At 42.4% G+C, this 19,028-nt stretch overlaps 1 protein-coding gene across 1 annotated transcript in view; it reads right to left on the reverse strand.

Annotated features, from left to right (window-relative positions):
* Window positions 1-8,770: 8,770 nt before the first annotated feature.
* Window positions 8,771-19,028, reverse strand: part of KCNU1 (potassium calcium-activated channel subfamily U member 1) — a 53,271-nt gene continuing 43,013 nt past the window's right edge. Inside the window, exons 23-27 of the mRNA XM_075724180.1 lie at window positions 17,480-17,557; window positions 13,516-13,655; window positions 9,988-10,185; window positions 9,547-9,650; window positions 8,771-8,870 (exon numbers count right to left, since the gene is read on the reverse strand). Of these exons, the coding sequence (XP_075580295.1) occupies window positions 8,771-8,870; window positions 9,547-9,650; window positions 9,988-10,185; window positions 13,516-13,655; window positions 17,480-17,557 (620 nt within the window). The remainder of the gene's footprint in view (window positions 8,871-9,546; window positions 9,651-9,987; window positions 10,186-13,515; window positions 13,656-17,479; window positions 17,558-19,028) is intronic.

Below are 19,028 nucleotides of genomic sequence, written 5' to 3' on the forward strand. Positions count from 1 at the left end.
CCAGTATTTGGATCAAGAAGGTAAGATGCTATAGAACCTGTTGGCTCCCAAAGCAACTAGGAGCGTACGTGTCAAGTCCAAGAAGTCCAGAAGTGCTGAGCAAGGAATTACAAATGCTTCTCAACGCTTCCTACAAGTTACGCAGCACTTGCAAGGGTGTGAAAGCAAGAGCCGGTGGGAGACTGTTGTCCTCAGCCTTGCCTCTTCGTCAAGGCATTGCTTTCTTCCACAATGATATATAATTTGGAAATACTTGTGCGTCCGCAACATTTACCAAATTAAGCAGGAATTGCACATGCTCAATTGCATCTTAGGTGACATGGATCCACTGAGAGGTAATTGACCCTAATGCAGAAGGGGATTTTCAGGCTGTCTCATCTGTCTCCCGGAAAAGGCTTCCTGGCAGGGATATCGCTTCATTAGAAAGCAACCGAGTGTTTTAAGTTCATTTCTGTCTTCTGCTAGGCAGAGGCTTCTAAGTGCACCCAGAACTGACTAAGACTGCCAGCATGCAAACTACAATTATGGTTAAATTATAAATTGTGAGACCATGAAAATAAGGGAAGAGGCTGGCTCTTTTTGTTTTGGTTAAGGCTGTGCAACCACCACTAGAAAATTCTTTATCTGTAGGGAGTGTTGCTTGTTTGCACGGTAGCACATCCTCCCAGACAATGCTGCATGCTAGAGGCTGTTCAGAAAGGAGCAGAAAAAAATGGGTAAAATTAGCGTCTACTATTCGTAGTCCAGGTTCACTGGTAATTAGCTTGGCTACCTCTACAACGTGTTACGCAACATAGATCAAGACTCGATTATTTCTGCCCAGTAATACTCACAAGCAGAGCTGGGTTGCAACATGAGATAAGGAAGTAAAAACTAAAGTTTAATAGAAAGCAACAGACACAGACAAGCAGACATCACTATCTAATGATGTTTGAAGAGCTTCTCTTTTTCAGCTGAATGTCTGTTTGGCCTGTAGGCATTATGAACTGTATCAATCAAATTTTCTGTGCCACCCCTTGTTTATGAAGCAAGGTACAATTACTCATATTTGACAACTCAGTCCCACAAAGCCTTGTGAAGTTCAAAGCACTACCCACCTGGTATTTCTTTTTTACAAGCAAGCAACTACAAAGTATAACTTTGGGAATTTTTTAACCTTTCTTTCCCACACACCCAACTATTCTTGTTCTTCCCTCCCTCTTTCTAGCTTTCATTTCACTGGGTATCACACTGAGAAGACTGAGATAATTCAGGTAAGTAGGGGATGAGTCAGAAAAGATGTGTTTAGGATTGGTGCCTGACTGAGTTTTAGAAGCAGCCTGCCACACTGAATGAAGTAAATCCCTGGGAGATTTTAAGTGCCCAAAATGGCCCACAGGACCCAGGTTTGGAGATGTTAAGCAAGGACTGAAATGACTTAGAGCAACGCACTCCACACCAAAGAACACTATGGCTTCAGCAGAGCCACTCTGAATGCAGCCCGAACTGTACAGACAGCAAAGACTGGTTGCAGAGGTTTATGAGAGCTCCTTTCATACCACTGCATTATTATAGAGATGTGTGTCTGAAGATGCCACAATTATAATGGAGAATGTTTATTTTGTCTGTAACCCAGCTGGCTGGTTTGCTGTATTTCAAATCTCTTCAAGTAAATAAATGAGGGGACTCTACTTTCCCCTCTACACTGCAGTATGTATACATGAGTGTTATTTCCTGTATCAGATTCCTGTACAAAAACTGCTGTCAGGCTATTAATAATCCAGAAAAACACCTTGAAACTTGACTCAATGAGGGCACATTGCAAATGGGCTCTAATGGCTTTTATTTCTCATCTCTGTCACCTCAGATCTAATCTGCCATTTTCTCATTTTTTATCCTCTCCGGTCCCCTCAAAAATCATTCAGCAACTCTTCCCTCAGTGCCAGGCAGAGCAGAAGGGGGCCATGTGATGGGGTCAGCAGGCATTTATTAACAGAGAAAGGTCAGGTGTATCATGTAGTGTGAAGAAGAGTCTTAGGCACCCTCCCAGAACAGGACAAAGGTGAGTTCACGGCAGCTTTCTGCCACTTCAAGGCCGAGGATCAAAATGTAGAAAGCAAAATGAGATGTGGTCCTGAAGGGAAAATATTCCCACCACCACAAATGAACCTTACACGCACGCACACCCATTACTTTTCATTTTATGGGCCAGTAAGGAAGTTTCCTGGATTCTAAGACTCACTTTTAGCCACAAGGAAAGAATTAGCCAAGACTGCCAAAAAGCCAGTAGCAAACCCCTGGAAAGTGACATGCTTGTTTTGTGGCTTGTTTCTTTTTTTTTTTTTTTTTTGTTTTTTTTGAAATTAAAAACAAACATACAGCCTGGAACTGAAACAAGTTCCTAATTTTTTTTTTTACCCCCTCTATTTTGGGACCACATCTGCACCTTCTGTAGAAACAATCTACAAATGCAAAATTTTGCAGCATGTGTCCCTATGTTTAAACTCATTCCTTACATGGGTTTGGTGTGGTACATTTGTCTGAAGAAAAAATGCAAATCAAAGGCTACTTAGTTCTTCCTCCTCTGAAAAAAAAGAGAGAAAGAATGTGAGAGGACATTGAAGAGCATTATACAGGACTTGTGACCTGTTAAGAACTTATGGTCAGACTTTCAAAAGTTGTTCAGATGCTCCACAGTTCTTAATTAGATATCACTACATTTTAATTAGATGGCATTCCTAGGTACCTAATTACCTTTAAAAAAAAAAAGGAACTCAGGTACGTAGTGGGAAAAGGCATTAGGCAGTTTCTGACAAAAGTTGTACAGTATGTGATTCTCAGAGAGAAGCCACGTGTCCTTTTTTCCCTCTCAACCATCTTGACATTACAATCTGTTTAGGAGTTCCTTCTTTTTTGTTTTATTTGGTTATGCAACCATTAATTTAAGGAAGATTTCTCAAGCCTCCTGTGGGAATCCAACCCAATTTTCAGAGACAATGCATGTGCAAAAATGACTAACATTTCTCTTTGAGAAGGGGAGGAGATTTAAGGCTTTTGACTCAAGGTTGATTCCTCCCCCCCCCCCCCCCCCCCGCTTCTCCCTCCTCCTCCTAAGTATCTCTTTATTCATCACTTTAATTACCTAATCGTAAATTTCTTTAGGGGGTTACTTAGAAGGAAAATTAGCATCAAAGCTTGGCAGTAAATTCAGGGGCTTTTGGAGCAGGTCCAAGCTGTTTCACCTGTGATTAATTAGATGATTTTTTTCTTTAAGTGCCAGAGGGCTGTTGAGGTCTTTAAGCAGTTACATGACTGCTGGCAGCTCAGGAATTATGATTGATGCATTAGTCTGGCATTTAGGACTTCTGCTTCTTTTTGGTAGTTGCCTGGATAAGCAAGTACGTAAGACCAGCCACACTGGTGGAAACAAAAGGCTCATTGCTGGCAAGCACCAGTCCTTGCTCTCATAGAAGAGTGAAGGAACTGGGTACCTTTGCTTCTCCACTGCTGGCAGAGTATTCAACAGGACTAAGATGAAAGGGAGAAAGAAATGCCTCCTATTCACATTCTATTTTACAGAGTCACAATATCAAGTCATAGCAGTACTTCTTTTCTTTAAAGCTTTCTTTAAGGTCTGGGCTTATTCAAGAATGAAAATGAGAGGAAAACAGAACCAAATGTTTAACCTCAACCCTGGAAACCTTCTATTAAAAAAAAAAAAAAAAAGATGGACTTAAAATGCATTTCTCTTTCACAAAAAACTAATATTCCTTTCCCCTTGCCCCAAAGGGGAAAGAATGAATCTCAGTGGCAATGAGGTTGCTTTTTTTTTTTTTTTTTTTTTAAAAAGCAGAAAACTTTACAAGACAACCAAATTCCAATTCACAGTGACTGATCTGGCTCCTCCTTCTAGCTGGAAACAAAAATCTCATTGTGTCACCAAAGAAGTGAATCCCCCCAAAACCAAGTTCTCCATTAAAGCTTTAGCAGAAGTTAGAAACATCAGCCAACTCTAATCATTATCCCCATGCAACTCCCACCCATATGCAGCAGAGAGGAGTTTGGAAAAGCATCTCTGCTTGTGAAGAGAGACAGCCCAGTGGGCTGTGTCTACACTTTCACTGCTCCAGCTATATCTGTTTTCTGGGAAATGGAGACACTTCAGTCACTAATGCTTATTAGTTGGCACATGTGTACTACAGAAGACATGTCAGAAGCATTAATGATGCACTTCCAGATTGCTTAATACAGTTAGCTCACCTAATTCACTCTGCACAGCCTCCTGCTGCAAGTAGAGAAGCAATCAGCAGTTAAACAGCTCTAGTCCCTTTATAACTGGCCACTAGAGAGACAGTGGGGAATAAGACTAAGGCTTTATGGTACATTGGTGGCAGGTCAAGAGAGTAAGCTGAAGTAGATGGATGGGAAAGCAGCAAAGAGCCCTTCCTTCAGCAGGAAGAGGCTAGAGAACCCACTGCCAATTAATGACTAAGAGAGACCTCCTTCTGTTCTGGCATTAACTTAAACCATTAGGTGTTTGGAGTTTCAGCAGAGTAAAATAATTTTTCAGACAAGATACATGCTTTGCAGGAAACTGTGTGTATGCTTTCAAAAGCCAAGTGTTCTCAGGACAACAGGATGTCCCTTCACATGAGGAGACAGCTCCTCATCCTGCTGTGAAGTAGTTAATGTCCATGGGAAGTTCCTAGGCCTCTCACCATCCCTGCTCAGAGAATAATGACACTTGGTGTTTGCAGCCACCTCTTGTTTTTGTCAATGCCCAGCCTGCCTCATCTAACATTTATAGAGTCTGGATTCTCCTCAGATCTCATTGACTATGTGTCAGTCGCCACCTGCAGCACGCTGTACTGCAAAACCCAGCCCAGCTCACAGCAGTGACATCCTTCACCACTCATTCTGCTGGATTGTATTTGACTACAGGAAGGAGGAGGAGGAGGGAGAAAACAACCCTGGCCTGGATGTATATATTCATCTCCTTATGGGCCTGTGTTTGTCTCTGTGTGTATGTCCTTATCAGTGTTCAGATCTAGGCGATGCGTGTGTTAGGAGTGCTTTAGCATGTTTGAGTCTCTGCAGAGTCTACATATCCCTGCATGCGTCTTTGGAGAGGTTTCTGGCTCCATTCATCATGTACCAGCCTGAAACAACAGTGTGGTCCAGCTGACAAGACACATAACTGCAAGACAGCTGACCTACTGGATAATCTCAAGTAACTTACTTTCCTGTTTGAAAGCACAATGATACTTGTCTGCTCCTGTAAAGAGGCTGACCATCTTAAAACAAATAGCAAAATAATTCATCAGGTAGTGCTCCGTGAAGACTATTTGAGTCAGCTGTAGAAGAGACTGTTAAATCCCTAGACAGACTGGCAAGGGAACAACCATGTTAGCAGGAGCTGACATCTGAGAGTGGAAATGCAAAATGGCCTAGTGGGAAAGCCGCTAGCCTAGAAATCAGGAGAGCTGGGTTCTGGTTTTATCTTTTCCACCAATCTGATATACGCTTTTGAGCAAACTACAACTCCTCTGCTTCCCTTATAACTAACTCTTTCTTGTACATACCACCTAAGCTCACCAGGGTCAGGGACTACTTCTGATTGTATCTGACACAAGAAGTTTCAGAACTCAATCGGAGACTCCAGTAACACTGCTAAAAAGTAAAACGTACTAATATTAATCACCACCCACAGACTAGGCAACCTTTACAGCTTGGAATGGGTGCAGATTAGCAAACTACAGTGCAGAGATCCTGTGACAGCTTTGTGTACCACACTGTGGTTTTCACTGCAGGAGCTGAATTTATTTATGCAATAGGTACAGAAACATATGACCCAAGCAACACACAAGAAGATACTGTTGCTGAAAATTCAAAGGTGGTAGCTTCAGGAAGCATGTCTGCACGCACCCCCACACAGATTCTCCCCTATACCTTTGCTTTTCACAGTTTGTGACAGAGATTATTCCTTGCTGGAAGAATGTGGCATTGTTGACATTAAAAAAAAAGCAAAACAGGCCTTTGCTTTGCTTGAACAGCACAGGCTTTCTTGATCAGCTGTCTGAGGTGCCTCATCTGTACAAAGCATTTAAACCTGTCTAACATCAAAAAGTAAGGTAAGACAAGTCACTTTGATGCTCCAGAGCACATGCCTAACATGATTATTGCAGAATCTTCCTGGTGATAATAGAATTATGCAAAGGAGGCCTTGACCTATTAATGCTTTTACCTTTCTTAGGATTTCTCTCCCTCTTCCTTCTTTCATGAGAAGGAGAACTGCTTGCTCAGATATAGTAACCGAACAAAAAGGTGGAATAAGCAAAGTGAAAGAGTTCCCTTCTCCACCTTGTCATCTCTCCCCACTCCACCTTACCCCACTAAATTACATGCTCTAGCAGTTGCAGGTTAAGCAACTGGAAATATGCTGTACTGGAAAAGCTGTATGACTGGAGATGGGCATATTCCCCCATCACAGAGATACTGTGAGTGCAGGAAGGGAAAGCATGGCATGTGTCATCACTGGCAGTCCTGCACCTAAGACACCTTGGAGAGAAGGAAAGTTTTAAAAAAAATGCACTTGCTGCAAACCTCTCTTTCTAAGGGAAAGAAGATAGATAATCACACCAGGGGTTGCAACAGTTTTACACAGGTAGCATGCTCTGGAGTAACACAGTAGTATATCCAATGTTTGGTGCCTTAAAGCTGGAACTGCTATGTCCTGGATCTCAATCATGAAGGAGCGCTTTCAACATTTGCCTCCATTTTCTAGGAAAAGCAGATGATTTCAGATAGAAGAGTTTGCTGACAAGACAGTCTGAGTTTCTCACCCATTCAGAGAAATTATGCAGTAAAGGGGTTTTGATGTTTTTGCAGTTTTGTTAATAAAAATACCTTAGCATTGCACAAGACCTGCTTAATATCAGAACACAGAGGTCCAGGCATGTGTAGTTATTTAAAAGCAACAGAAAAATAAGGAAGAAAAGGGGATGTTACCTCCTCTGTGCCCTGCTTAGACTGAATTACAGCTGAAAATAAAGAAAGGTTCAGATGATGACAATATAGAAAGTTTGCAGAATCTTAGTCTGAGGTATCCTTTGCAGTCAAAGGACTGCAAAGCCTGCCCAGACTCTTCCTTCCACCTTTTGACTGTCTTGTCTATTTAAAATAATGCATGCTAGGGAATGGACTGAGATGCTATTACTGAAGCCTTGTTCTGCCAGAGGGTAAACAGAATCCAGCGCACAAATTCTTATCTAAGTTTGTATATACAGTGGGTGATTTTAGGCCAAAATACTCCTACCGAGAGATCAGCTGACTGTGTTGGCTGAAGTTCAGGTCTGCAAAGGGCTGGCAAAGGCAAAGCATGCTTCCTATGTATTCTGTTTGCTCTAAGCATGGTTCACTGATTCCTACTTGCAATCTGTCCTGAATTGAAAACGCATGATTAGTTTGTTCCAGGAAAGATGAGTCCAGCACATTAAGGCTCAGACCTGAATCCAAACTCCAAACCTCCCCAAGCACAGATATGTTTCCATCTGGAGTTTTGGTCCAAGCTTTTCTCTTGCTTCTTACTCATGTTGTTTGAGTGGAGTTCCTAAATGCCCCATCCTAAATCAGTACCTATTTATGTTAGGCCAAACAAATCACAAGAGACAGTCCTTTCCCCAAAGCTCTCATTACCTAAATTAACAGTTATGTTATTATATTCCTCATGTGCAGCAAGCAGCGTTATGATATAGTTTAACTCACCCAAGGTTACGCAGCCAGCTTGTTGCAGAGCTGCGTGCTAAAGCCAGTTGTTTGACTCTTAAGCTCGGTGTTTTAACTTACTCCTCAAGAGGAAAAAAGTGCAAGCCCAGATCTGACCACTCTCCTGGGTAGGAAAGCTTCTGGAGTATCTATTTGAAACAAAGACTTACTTTCCCTCTTTTCCTGTCTAGAATAGAAAAAGGACCAAGACCTTATCCTTGAGCTTCAGGGATCTGTTAATTGGCTCCCTAGTAAAATTACAGAGACTCAGCTGCCTGATAATGATTGTAAATGACAGAGACTATCAGGTTTACCTTGTGATGTCCCTGGGGAGCTTGCAGTTAGTTTAGTCTGAACTCTGCGTCAGCTGTTTGGGTTCCTTTCTTCTCGGCATGTGGTATCTGGACTCAAGCTGCAGTCTTTCAAACCTAATTAGTGTTAGGGGAAAGAGACAGAGAGAGAGGGAGGAAAAAAAACCTAAACACCACCACCCTCCTTCCCTCAACTGACTTTCTAACATACTAGCAGGACTTGATTTATGGTACAAGTTCATGGGGTTTTTTTGCTTCGTTTTTTGTTTCTTTTCAAGTGTATCAATCCAGCATCTTCAGTTCTGGCTACAAGAAAACTGAATTTTAGTGTGCTGGAGTCTTTAAACTTTCAGAAGTTCAGCAGAGAATCTCTAAACTCAATGGAGTCATCGTGTTTGTATAGAGTTGGATCTGTTCTGTGCAGCGCTCAGCAGAAACTCACGTTTTTGCCCTTTTCCTCACAGAGAGCATTCTACTCTCTAATATGTTTGTTGTTAAAGCTTAACAATACCATTTTCAGTAATAACCTCATGTTAATGTTTAGCCAAATTCAAACTGTCACCCCTAAGAAATAAAAACGCAGACAATTTATTTGTGGGGGGGTCTTCGCTTGTACAATTTTTTATTTGCAGGGCATTTCACAATCTCTCACAACTCTGGCATGAAGGTGTCTGTACTACCTGTTTTCTTGCTTGGTAACTGACTTCCATCCCACATCACAGGTCATCAGTTGTCGCAACGTTGAATGGAACAACACAGAACAGCAGATCCGTCGACAGCATCTTCAAATCACTGGCAGGCCGAGCAATCACAAACCTGAAAAAGCAGTGGCACTTGAGATTCAGGCTGCTTTGTGAGGCCTTCGAACTGAGCATCTGGGACAGCAAAAAAGCTGTAGGGTTTTTTTTGCAATGACTGATTGCATGTACAGAATTCTTTGGAATGATGAGACAATATACAGAGGGTTTAATTTTACCTAGGAATGGGATACATATATTTTAAATGAAGCTAATTAGTCTCTGGAACAGCTGCTGAAAGATGTGATAAATTTTTTGATTGCTCAAAATCTTTAAATCAAGACTAAACGTCTCTAGGAGATCTGAAGCTCAAGCAATCACTAAAATCTTGAAATTGAAAGAATCGGTGAGTAGAACAGGTTAGATGAGAAGGTTCTCTCTGCCTGAAAACTCTCTGAAATCCCTGCCCTCAGCAGCATTACTAACTTCATGCTCCAGCAGCTCTCTAATGCAGAAGGCTCACTTGTAAAGATAAATCACATCTTAAGCGAACGTAAGGGAATCTCATACAAGCGCCAGTAAGCACCATGTTCAGACCACACACCAGTTTGCCCCAAATGGCCTTAGCTACCTACAAGAATGTCTAAATCCAAGACAAAACAAGGAATTCAGGTTGCCTGTAACAGATGCCTAACTTCAAAGTCTGAACTACTATCTTTTGACTTACGGTACAATTTGAAATAACGTATACTTGCCTATTCTTGTATGGATTGGGCTCTTCCATCAGGCGGTAGAGCCCAAAGCAGAGTATCCCAAACAAGTCTAAAGCTCTGCAGTAAATGTCTCCAAAGGAGTCGTCCTGCTATAAAAGAAGAAAAAACACTCTTATCTCAAGAGGAACCAAAGTGGACAATTCAGCCCAATACTAAATCACTTTAGCCAACTATCATCGCTATTCACTACTTTTAGTATCATAATATTTGACAAGAAAGGCAAGACAATGCCTGGTCCCCGTAAGATTAGAATCTAGTATAAAATAAGGCTATCTGATGTCTTTGCCTCTTCAAAATATGGCTCAAGCTACATAGCAAGGTTCAACTGAATGAAACTAAACTTCACGTAATGACAATCCAAAAAGTACTAGCAGCAAGGATGAAAGCCTAGCCCATGAAGCACCACTCAGTGATGTAACTCACCATGGCACCTGTTAACAACCTCCTGGGCAGTGGCAGGAGTGCTAGTTTGCATCTGGCTTGCGAGGCACTGTGGATCACGTTGTCAAGACTTCTGCACAGTCTGCCGCCCTCTTCCAACAGCTGTTCCCCCAATGCTGGGCTTGTCCCACTTGTCACCAAAGTCTGCAGCAGAGCCAAGATGTGATGGTTGTAGTATGTCTGGAAAGGGAGACAATGAAAAGTCAAAGACAAGAGAGTACGCCTCGCAAAGGAAAACCAAGTTTCCCAGTGAAAACCTAGAGAAAATGATCAGACAGACACTTCGGAGTTTTTTGTATACTTAAAGTAGTCCTTAATTACATTTAAAGTTTTCTGACAATATTTATGGACCACCACCTGCTTATTCCATTTCAGCTTCAAAGAGCAGAAGATCCCACCTCTGCTCTTATAACAGAATGCACTACGATGTGCGTGAAAGGGTGATTTCCAAAGGCACAAATAGAGCAGGTGTGGGGGCGTGTGTGTGTGCACACGCGTGTGCACGTGTGTGCCTGTAAGAAAACTGGGCAGCCTCTGATGCCACCTGAGTACAAGCGCACTGCACAAGGGGAGGCTGAGGAGTGCAACTGTCCTGCCCAGTAGGGTCCAGGCGCAGCAGGAAACTCTGTCCTGGTACTTGCCACATTGTTTTGAAAACCTCTCTCTGTGCTCTTATCTGTCAGTATTTTTTGGAAAAAAGTTACCATGGTTCAAATTCAGATCTGAGACAATAAAAGGCCTAGAATGCCTTTTTTTTTTTTTTTTAAAATGCAAAAGTGTTTCCTCTGCCTGCAGTGCATCAACTAACTTATTTTCCACCCTTTCTCAAAAAGCTCATTTCCTACACAGAGCCACTTTGTGGAACCTGTCACCTGTATTTGCCTGAGTAAAGAAACTAAACAAGCTGCAGAAAAGGAATAGTGTTACTAAATCCACGCTGGACTCAAATCCGCTTAAGAACATCTGACCATATAGTCGGGCAAATGGGTATAATGCTGTTAGAGTAATTCTCTCAGTCTTTTAAAGTAAGGAGCTATAGTCCAGGGTTATCCAGGAGTGGTACAGCTTCAGGGGAATCTGCACTTTACATATTTAACAGAAGCGTGCTGAGCTCTTTAACATATCATTGCTGTACTTTTTGACATCAAAAGGATTGCATTTCCATACTTGGATGAATTAATAGGATTTGCATGTCACCCTCATTCTGTACTTTCTTTGCTGAGTTACACTGCAGGAATTTGAAAGGCAGGGAAACTGGGGGGGGGGGGGCACGTGTACTCAGGAAATAACACACTGCATTTAGAATGGGGCTTGAAGCTGACTTTAAAGGAGCAACGCTTCTGTAATATGCCCATGAAATGTTACCTTCTTCGGCAGTTGTTGTTTGGTTACAGCTTCAGACAAGCAGATTTCCTGGGAACACCTCTGTATACAAAGGCAAGGCTAGAAACCTTCTCCCATCACCAAGCAGTTGCCCAGTTCCACTGACTCTGTGTTGCTACTAAGCTTTTAAAGCTAGTCCTGTATAGCTTCAGAAGCCACAGCTGGATCAGGAAAGGAATTCGGGGCTTATTAGAGTACCTGAGCCACAATGATCGTGCTCATTGAATTGTTTTCTGCCTATTGTGACCCCAAGAGTCAAGGCTGAAGCAAATGCCAGTTCTGCTTCAGGCTTCCAAGGGGAATTTCACTTTACAGACCACGTTCTGCCATTGAGATTCTTCTGCCAGTCTCCTTTCTAGCTAAAAGAAAACAGCACTCCTGTTCTGAGTGTCTTGAGAAATTTCAACAGTGATAGCAAAAGGAGGTGGTATTCGACTGCTGAAGGCTCCCTTCTCTTTCTTCTCCAGTTCACACACATCTTCTCCCCAATACTGCAATTGCTAAGCAATATCATATTTCTCTTCGTCTTCACAGCATTTACAGAATGACTGAATCCAACCTAAGGTACCCTTGTACTTTAAAGCAGAGTTGAGTGCTGATCATTTCTGGACAGACTTGGAATCTTAGGCTTGAGTGAAATTTTATCCTTTAAGACAGGTCATGCTATGTCTTGAGTTACTTTTACACTTGACACTAGCAGTCATTAATTACCATCTGGCTGATTGACATATCAGTGAGTAGCAGCAATATAATACTTTCCCTAACACTGAAGCCTTCTCAGAAAAGCATAACTGGACTTGACACACTTATTTTGCACTGCTTATCCCTTGGAGAGATTTGTTTTGTATTTATCCAGTTTCTGTAAAACTGCCACCCAAGCACTATCCCCTTGGACATGAGCTGAGAGCAAGGCATGTGGAACTTGACTGCAGCATGGGGAATTGAGGTGAAGAGGAAGGGGCTTTCAGAAAAAAGAGAAGGCAGTTTTCGAAATGCCAGCTTATGAGTTGAACTGCTGTTTTGCTGCCAAAACTGTGGCTTAACTCCACCGAAGTGTGACCCACGTGTGTCACCACTGGCAGTATCACTCAGTTTTGACAGCAACTTAAAATGATTATGTCACCACAGTAGGATCACCACGTTCCCTCCATTCTTGCAGTTTTAGTGCCATGTATCAAATCCTTGTGATGCAAATGATGAACACACTGCCAGGAATTTACAGAGAATCAAAATGCACGCTTTTAAAACCTGATGTGGTCTTGCGGCTTAGCAGTGGCCCACATGTATGGAATTTGTTTTATACCTTTTCAGAAAACAGCTATTGGAAGATTCCCATTGAGTTCAGTAGATTTTTCCATCCAAACTTCCAGTGAATTTCTGCCTAGTTGCTAGACAGACAGATGAGAAGTTAAATGTTCCATTTATCCCCATGCCTGCTATGGTAAAGTGGTGGTAGTGCAAGCTCCCTGTTCCTTAGCTCACCAATGCACCTCCAGCCAGGCTTGTAAAACTCCTTTCTACATGAACAGGTAAGAATTCAGAGTCCCCATAATCTTCTCAGCCTCTGCCATCAATGCTGGAGCTTCCACCAAGGGGCCAGCTGGTGTCAAATGCAATTTTGGCTTCAGCGACTGCAGTTGCCTTAGAGGGACTCATTGTAACATCATGTTGTCAAAAAGTAAGTAAATCAGGTTGGCTTTAAATACCTTTTGTAGCCTGTCAATATTTTGGAGCTGGGAACAGGAAGAACTTATGAAAACACTCTGAAAGTTTCTCCAAATAAGTCTATGTGTATACAACAGGGGCAGTTGCTGCTAACAGCACATATTTAGAGACATGTCTTCTGGAGCTGATAGCTGCCTTCTAGTGTATGGAACGCACTACCCCAAGGAATCACAGAGGCCCACTGATTAGCAAATTGCTTAAATAGGAATAGACATGTATAATTCTCAGGGCACCATGTAACTAATCACATCAGCAATCTCTGCAACATTTCTTGTGCCTTTCTCTGACATACATGGCCTTGACAATTGTTAAGGCTAGATTAAGTGGGTTTACCCTGGTTGGTAATCACTTTGTTACACACCGATGCCGCTAAATACGACAGAACGTGATACACCTACTTACCATAGACAAAAGAGAATTCAAGAAGCTATCTGAGAAGATAGCTCCTGCAGGGGCACCAGTGGTGAAAAGCTGATCTTGCTCTGGAATCTCAGAATTGCTGCTGGGAGCCTGATTAATGAACTGGGCATTTCGTGAAGACTCTGTTGGAAAAGCAAGGAAGAAAGAGGAAACATTTTAGCAAGCGAGGAGCCATCTAGAATCAGAAACAAAAGTTAATAAATCCAGTTTGCCATTCTGTGTCCAGCACTAGCCACAGCATGCAGCATTAGTAAAGAAAAGAGGAACAAAATATTCTGTGCTGCTAACTGCAATAGCAGACAAGAGCCACAGAATCCTAAAATTAAGTTTTAGGATATCAGATCATAATTAATTTACCCACTTTGAAGAAGAAAGGAATAATCTAATTTCTTCCCCTCAGTTTCCTGACTTAACAGAAATACCATTACTATTTCTATTGGCTTAAATTGGGATTACACAGTCCCCTTCACAGCTGTCCTACTGTTACAGGGATCTTCACTAGTTTTTCAACCTTACGCTGAGATACTCTTGCAAAATTCCCTCTACTCTGAAAGTGATTCCTCCTTAACTTTCTTTTCTATTTTCAGGGAACTGTCTAAGTACACCCAGGCAGAAGGCCCCTGCTGTGCTACTGAACACGCTAGGTATGTCCTGGCACTCCAGCACTACCAGCACGAATGCTGATGAATGACAGCAGCACAGCAGGAGACTGAGAGGAATTGAGATCAAGAACCCATATCTTCCCATTAAAAAACAGAGAGCGAGCACAACTAACTCTATGTGAGGAATGACTGATTTCTATTATGTCCCCTTGGGTCAGGAAGCATTTGAGTGCATCATTTTTAAAGATGACTAAAACTAGCCAGAATCACAATACTAATGTCTCCTGTTGTCTTGCAGTGTTGGTGTCATCCTTCAGCCATGTATCCTCAATACAGATATTTTACCCACCCTGGACTTGAGAGTTGGCCCTGCATCTGGCATTAATCAGCATGACTCCACTGACTAGCTTACACAGTCTGGGTATGAAAAGCATGGTCTCACAGCCACAATAAGGGATCCACGCTTTATTTCTCCACACCATTCTCTTTCTCCTTTACATATTTGTATTTCTTTATGGATCACTTTGCTATTTCTCTCCCAGATCTCTGTCTCCTTATGGCAAGGGTTTCTAGAATCCATTGTTTCTGAGGAATAACTATTTATAACATACCTCTGAGCCCACTGACCAACTCACAAATTCAGAAGATGCTCAACACATTGAACTGTGCTCAGCTTGGTGGACCTGGGCCTGCAGAAACTGCATGCAACACTTGCCATTTAATGGGCCTTGCATCAGCCTGATGTGAAGTGGCCAGTTTAGCAGTTCTTATTTTTCTGTGTTTCTCACCATTGGGCAAGGAGAAGCAGCAGCATGTCAGAGCATGATGACAACACACAACTCTCCTGCTCAAGTCAAAATTCATATCCAGCCCCCTTTAGAGGTCTGCAGACCCTCAGCTAATTCTGTCAACTCTGTCCCTGACTACGTGCCCTGAGCTCGGTAGGTGCTAGAGGACAGCACACCTTTGGGAGCACAGCACACCTCTGGGACTCAGGGGGCTCTGGCATTGCCATCCTGGTCACAAAGGAACTGTGGCACAGGCAAGTCAAGCTTGGCAGTTCTGGCTCTACTGAGATACTACATTGCTTCCTGTGCCTGTCAAGACAAATTGCAAAATTCCCACTGACTTCAGCAGTGACAGGATTTCAACTGAAGGCACGAAGGGTCTTAGCTTCTCTTATGGCAGCAAGACTGCTAGCAATATGTACTGTATTGCTGGCTTTGGTGTGTCAGGCACATCAAATGATACAGATGACCCTTGGTCAACACTCAGTGTGCTGTGAAATAAGAAATTCCCTGGAATGAGCAAAGCTCTTACAACTTAAGGCACAGGAGTATTACCCCCCTCAGCTTGTTTCTAAGAGATAGGCACAAAAGTGAGCATTTGTCTAGATCAAGGTCTACCAGAGAGACTTACGGGAAGCTTATTCAATCACAAGAAAGCTCCAGCCGGTTTTGTTTAGCAGGTTTGTGCTTCCAGGTTTTAAATTCTTGGGGTTATTTTGCTTCCCAGCTCATCTCTGTAACTCTGAACATATTTCTATGCTGTTCAAGACTACAGCAGGGGCAGGCATCCATGTGCTAAGGGACTGGGCTTGATTCATTATTTTGTCAAAGATCCGACATGACTAAAATCCAAGTCATGTCAACAGATTGCAGATGTTTTCCCCTCCACTGACACACCACATCCTGGAGGGAAATCACAGGGGTGCAGTGCCTGTCTGAAGATGTTAGCTTGACTGCACAATATCTTCTCAGAGGAGCTGGGCCTCAGTAGCCAGCTCAAGACATTTCTAAGACTTTTGGATGCAGCAGAAATAAAAGCCTAAACCACAGCACAAGATATCCAAAATGTCACTCTGGGAAATTCAAGAGTTCTGAAATTACTCAGGAGGAGGCATCATTATCTTATCATTATTTTGTGCTTTTTTATTTTGCAGTAGCTCCTCAGTGTTTCAGTCAAAGGAGCACACAGGACCGAATAGCCCACTGAGGTGCTTAACTGCTTCTGGGACACAGCTCATCAGGTGCAAGTTTTGACTAAGCAGTACACTAGAGCTTCATATAAGTAAAGTATTACTAGTGCCTGCTACAGGCCAAGGCTGCTCACTAGCCCTGTTCCAGCTGCAACCCAGTGAGGACTGGAAAGCACAGACCCCACGTGTGCTGAGTCCACATAGCATTTACAAGCATTGCATCAAAAAGAAAGAAAAAAAAGCCTGAGTGAGTCAGGGGCCAGTCATGATGCCTAGCAACAAGCTATGCTAATTTGATGGGTACGTTCTTGTGTCAGCACTTTAAATGGATCTAAACATCAATGTCCCTTGGGACTGGCAGCCCAGCCACACCGCTCTGGTGTGACACTGACTGCTATGTTACTAGTAATCAGTTAACTGGTGCACTTGTTCCTAATTAACAGATCCAGTTTGTAACCATCAGGAGATGAAGACAAAGACAGCCAAGAGTAGCATGAAAGAACTCCATGGGTTACTCCAGTTATGAATGCAGGCTAGAGAGGCTGAGCCTTGTGGAACAAGGACAAAGGTGTTTGGGCTCTGGAGTAAAATGCCTGCACTCTGTCCACCTTGGCGTGTGCACAGACCCATCCACGTACTGTCCCCCAAGCAGGCACTGCACAGTGTCGCACACTGCAGACTGTTTGGAACAGGCTCTGTTCTTTCACAGCCACTTGTACAAATGAGGAAGCCTGCAGCTATCCCCATAATCCAGAAGAGAAGGGAACCATCACCAGTGTTTCAGAAAAGGGAGGGTTGGAACAGACAGAATTAGGCCTTGATTCACCCCATTCTGTTGTGGGATGAAAACTGGGCATACAGTCTCTCTCAGTGCTTTTTAAAATCAGAGGAAAGCATGGCCAAAGGGCAAGTTAGATTTCATCTGGGCAGAATTGCCTCTGGTGATGCCTCTTTCTCCACTGAAAATAAGGGTAAACCAGGCAAATATGCTTCTGATTTATCAATCTTAGTGAAGTATGTTAGGATAGGTGGGAGGAATGCAGGCCCTGTGACTAGAACTCAGATCTCCTGAAATCCAGTCCAGCAGAAAAAAAACCCAAGGACATGATCTTTCTCCTAAATGGATGCTTCAGAGTTTTGCTACACACTGAGACCTTTGTAACACTTTGTTATATTTATTCTCCTGATAAACCATCCTGACTCCTTCAAAGCCAGTGAATTAACATCTAAGTCAAACCTTTTAATGTTCCTTGGACATGTACTGCTTGTCGCTTTCTGCCTGTGAATTCTAAAAAGGGCCTGGAGTAAATAAATAATGCAGCATGCATATTGCTTCTGTGAAATTTGTTCCTAAAGAATAACTTACTCAGCTCTGTAGTGATGGGGATCCTTTTATAACATCGCTGTGATTGATTCCCCAATGCTCTCGCTCTGAAAACAGCATCTGTAGAAACAGTCAATAACAACATGAGGAGAGAGGGAAGTTAGCAGAAGCAGAAAGGGAAAGGAAAAAAAGAAGAAAGAGGAAAAGAAGAAACCAAGGCACAATGGTTCAGACTGACAAATGCAGGAGATCTCTTACCTATGCCTAAAAATGTCATTGTCATGCAAAACTCCCAAAGCATTTCCTATATTTAGAAAGTTTCTTGCCTTGGTTTGCTTTTCCAAGGCTCACTTTCTTCACTCAGAGCTTCAAAGGATTAAAAAAGAAAAGCTCTCCTGGGAGCTGCTTATTGACATCATAACTAAAATATAATTACCCTCGGTGGAGGAGCAGTGCTGGTTACAGTGTTGTTTGGCACAAAGCCCCCACTAAGCCAATCTGCACTCAGAGCGCTTTTGAGGGAGGGGGTTGTGTTTTTTCCTTCCCCTTCAAGAAGGCTGTACATAAATAGATGGGACATGTGCTGTAGGAATGAAGGCAAAAGCATATACCATAATTTTTTTAAAAACCTGACAACCAAAAAGAGAAATCCAGAAGTTCCTAGAAGCATGTGTCCTTATTTCCTCCCAGTTCTCACCAGCTCGCTGATTTAGTAGAATCAGTCCCAGTTTGAAGTCTGCTTTCTGTGTTTTGATCACATCCAATCTTGTCTCCCTTACCACTATATCTAAATTTTTCCTTTGCTACCTAGCACAGCATCTGGGTAACTGAGTAGTAATACTACTACTTACTGCACAAGATATTATCAAAGTCAAAATGATGGCATCTATACTCCACTAAAGATTTTGCTAGAAATGGAACTTCTTCCAGTTCAGATACTGTAGAATGGATCCTCTCCGCTTGGAGGAGCACAGGAACACTGGAGATCAGAGACCCTAACAGTGTCCTAGATGGACTGTTGCTCCAATCAGCCACCTCTGAGGTTAGGCAATGGACTGCCAAAAAACCTCATTAGAGATGTCAGGCATCACAATCCCTCAAAACAGCAGAAAAAGTCCTTCCCAAATATAGCAAGGCATCTCTGAATGCATGCTAGTGGCAGCAACTGAATGCCTGAAATGAATCATTGCCCTTATTGTACCCTTCCATGTACTGTACCGGTTGATTTGAATGTATGTCTGATCATTGCCTGGATACCTTTTCCTTATGTCAATATTTTTGCTATGAAACAGTACACAGTACTCTACCTGAAATTTTACAAACTGGCAGGGTGCTATTACAAAAGATTACTTAATTGTAGATTACTACTGTACATTTGAATTTCAGTATCTTATTAAGTTGTCAGATTTAATTACCATTATATGTTTAGATTATGCCACAGATTATTTAGTTCGGTACCTAGGTTTGCCAACCTGTTTTCTTTGTGACATGACAGGGTGATAATTACAGCATTACCAGAAAACCTAAATTTTTCCATGGGAAAGACTAGAAGTCCTTGGCATCAGCACTGACCCTAGTAAATGCTCATTCT

This window comes from Pelecanus crispus, chromosome 21 (assembly GCF_030463565.1).
Source record: "Pelecanus crispus isolate bPelCri1 chromosome 21, bPelCri1.pri, whole genome shotgun sequence".
Taxonomy (NCBI): domain Eukaryota; kingdom Metazoa; phylum Chordata; class Aves; order Pelecaniformes; family Pelecanidae; genus Pelecanus; species Pelecanus crispus.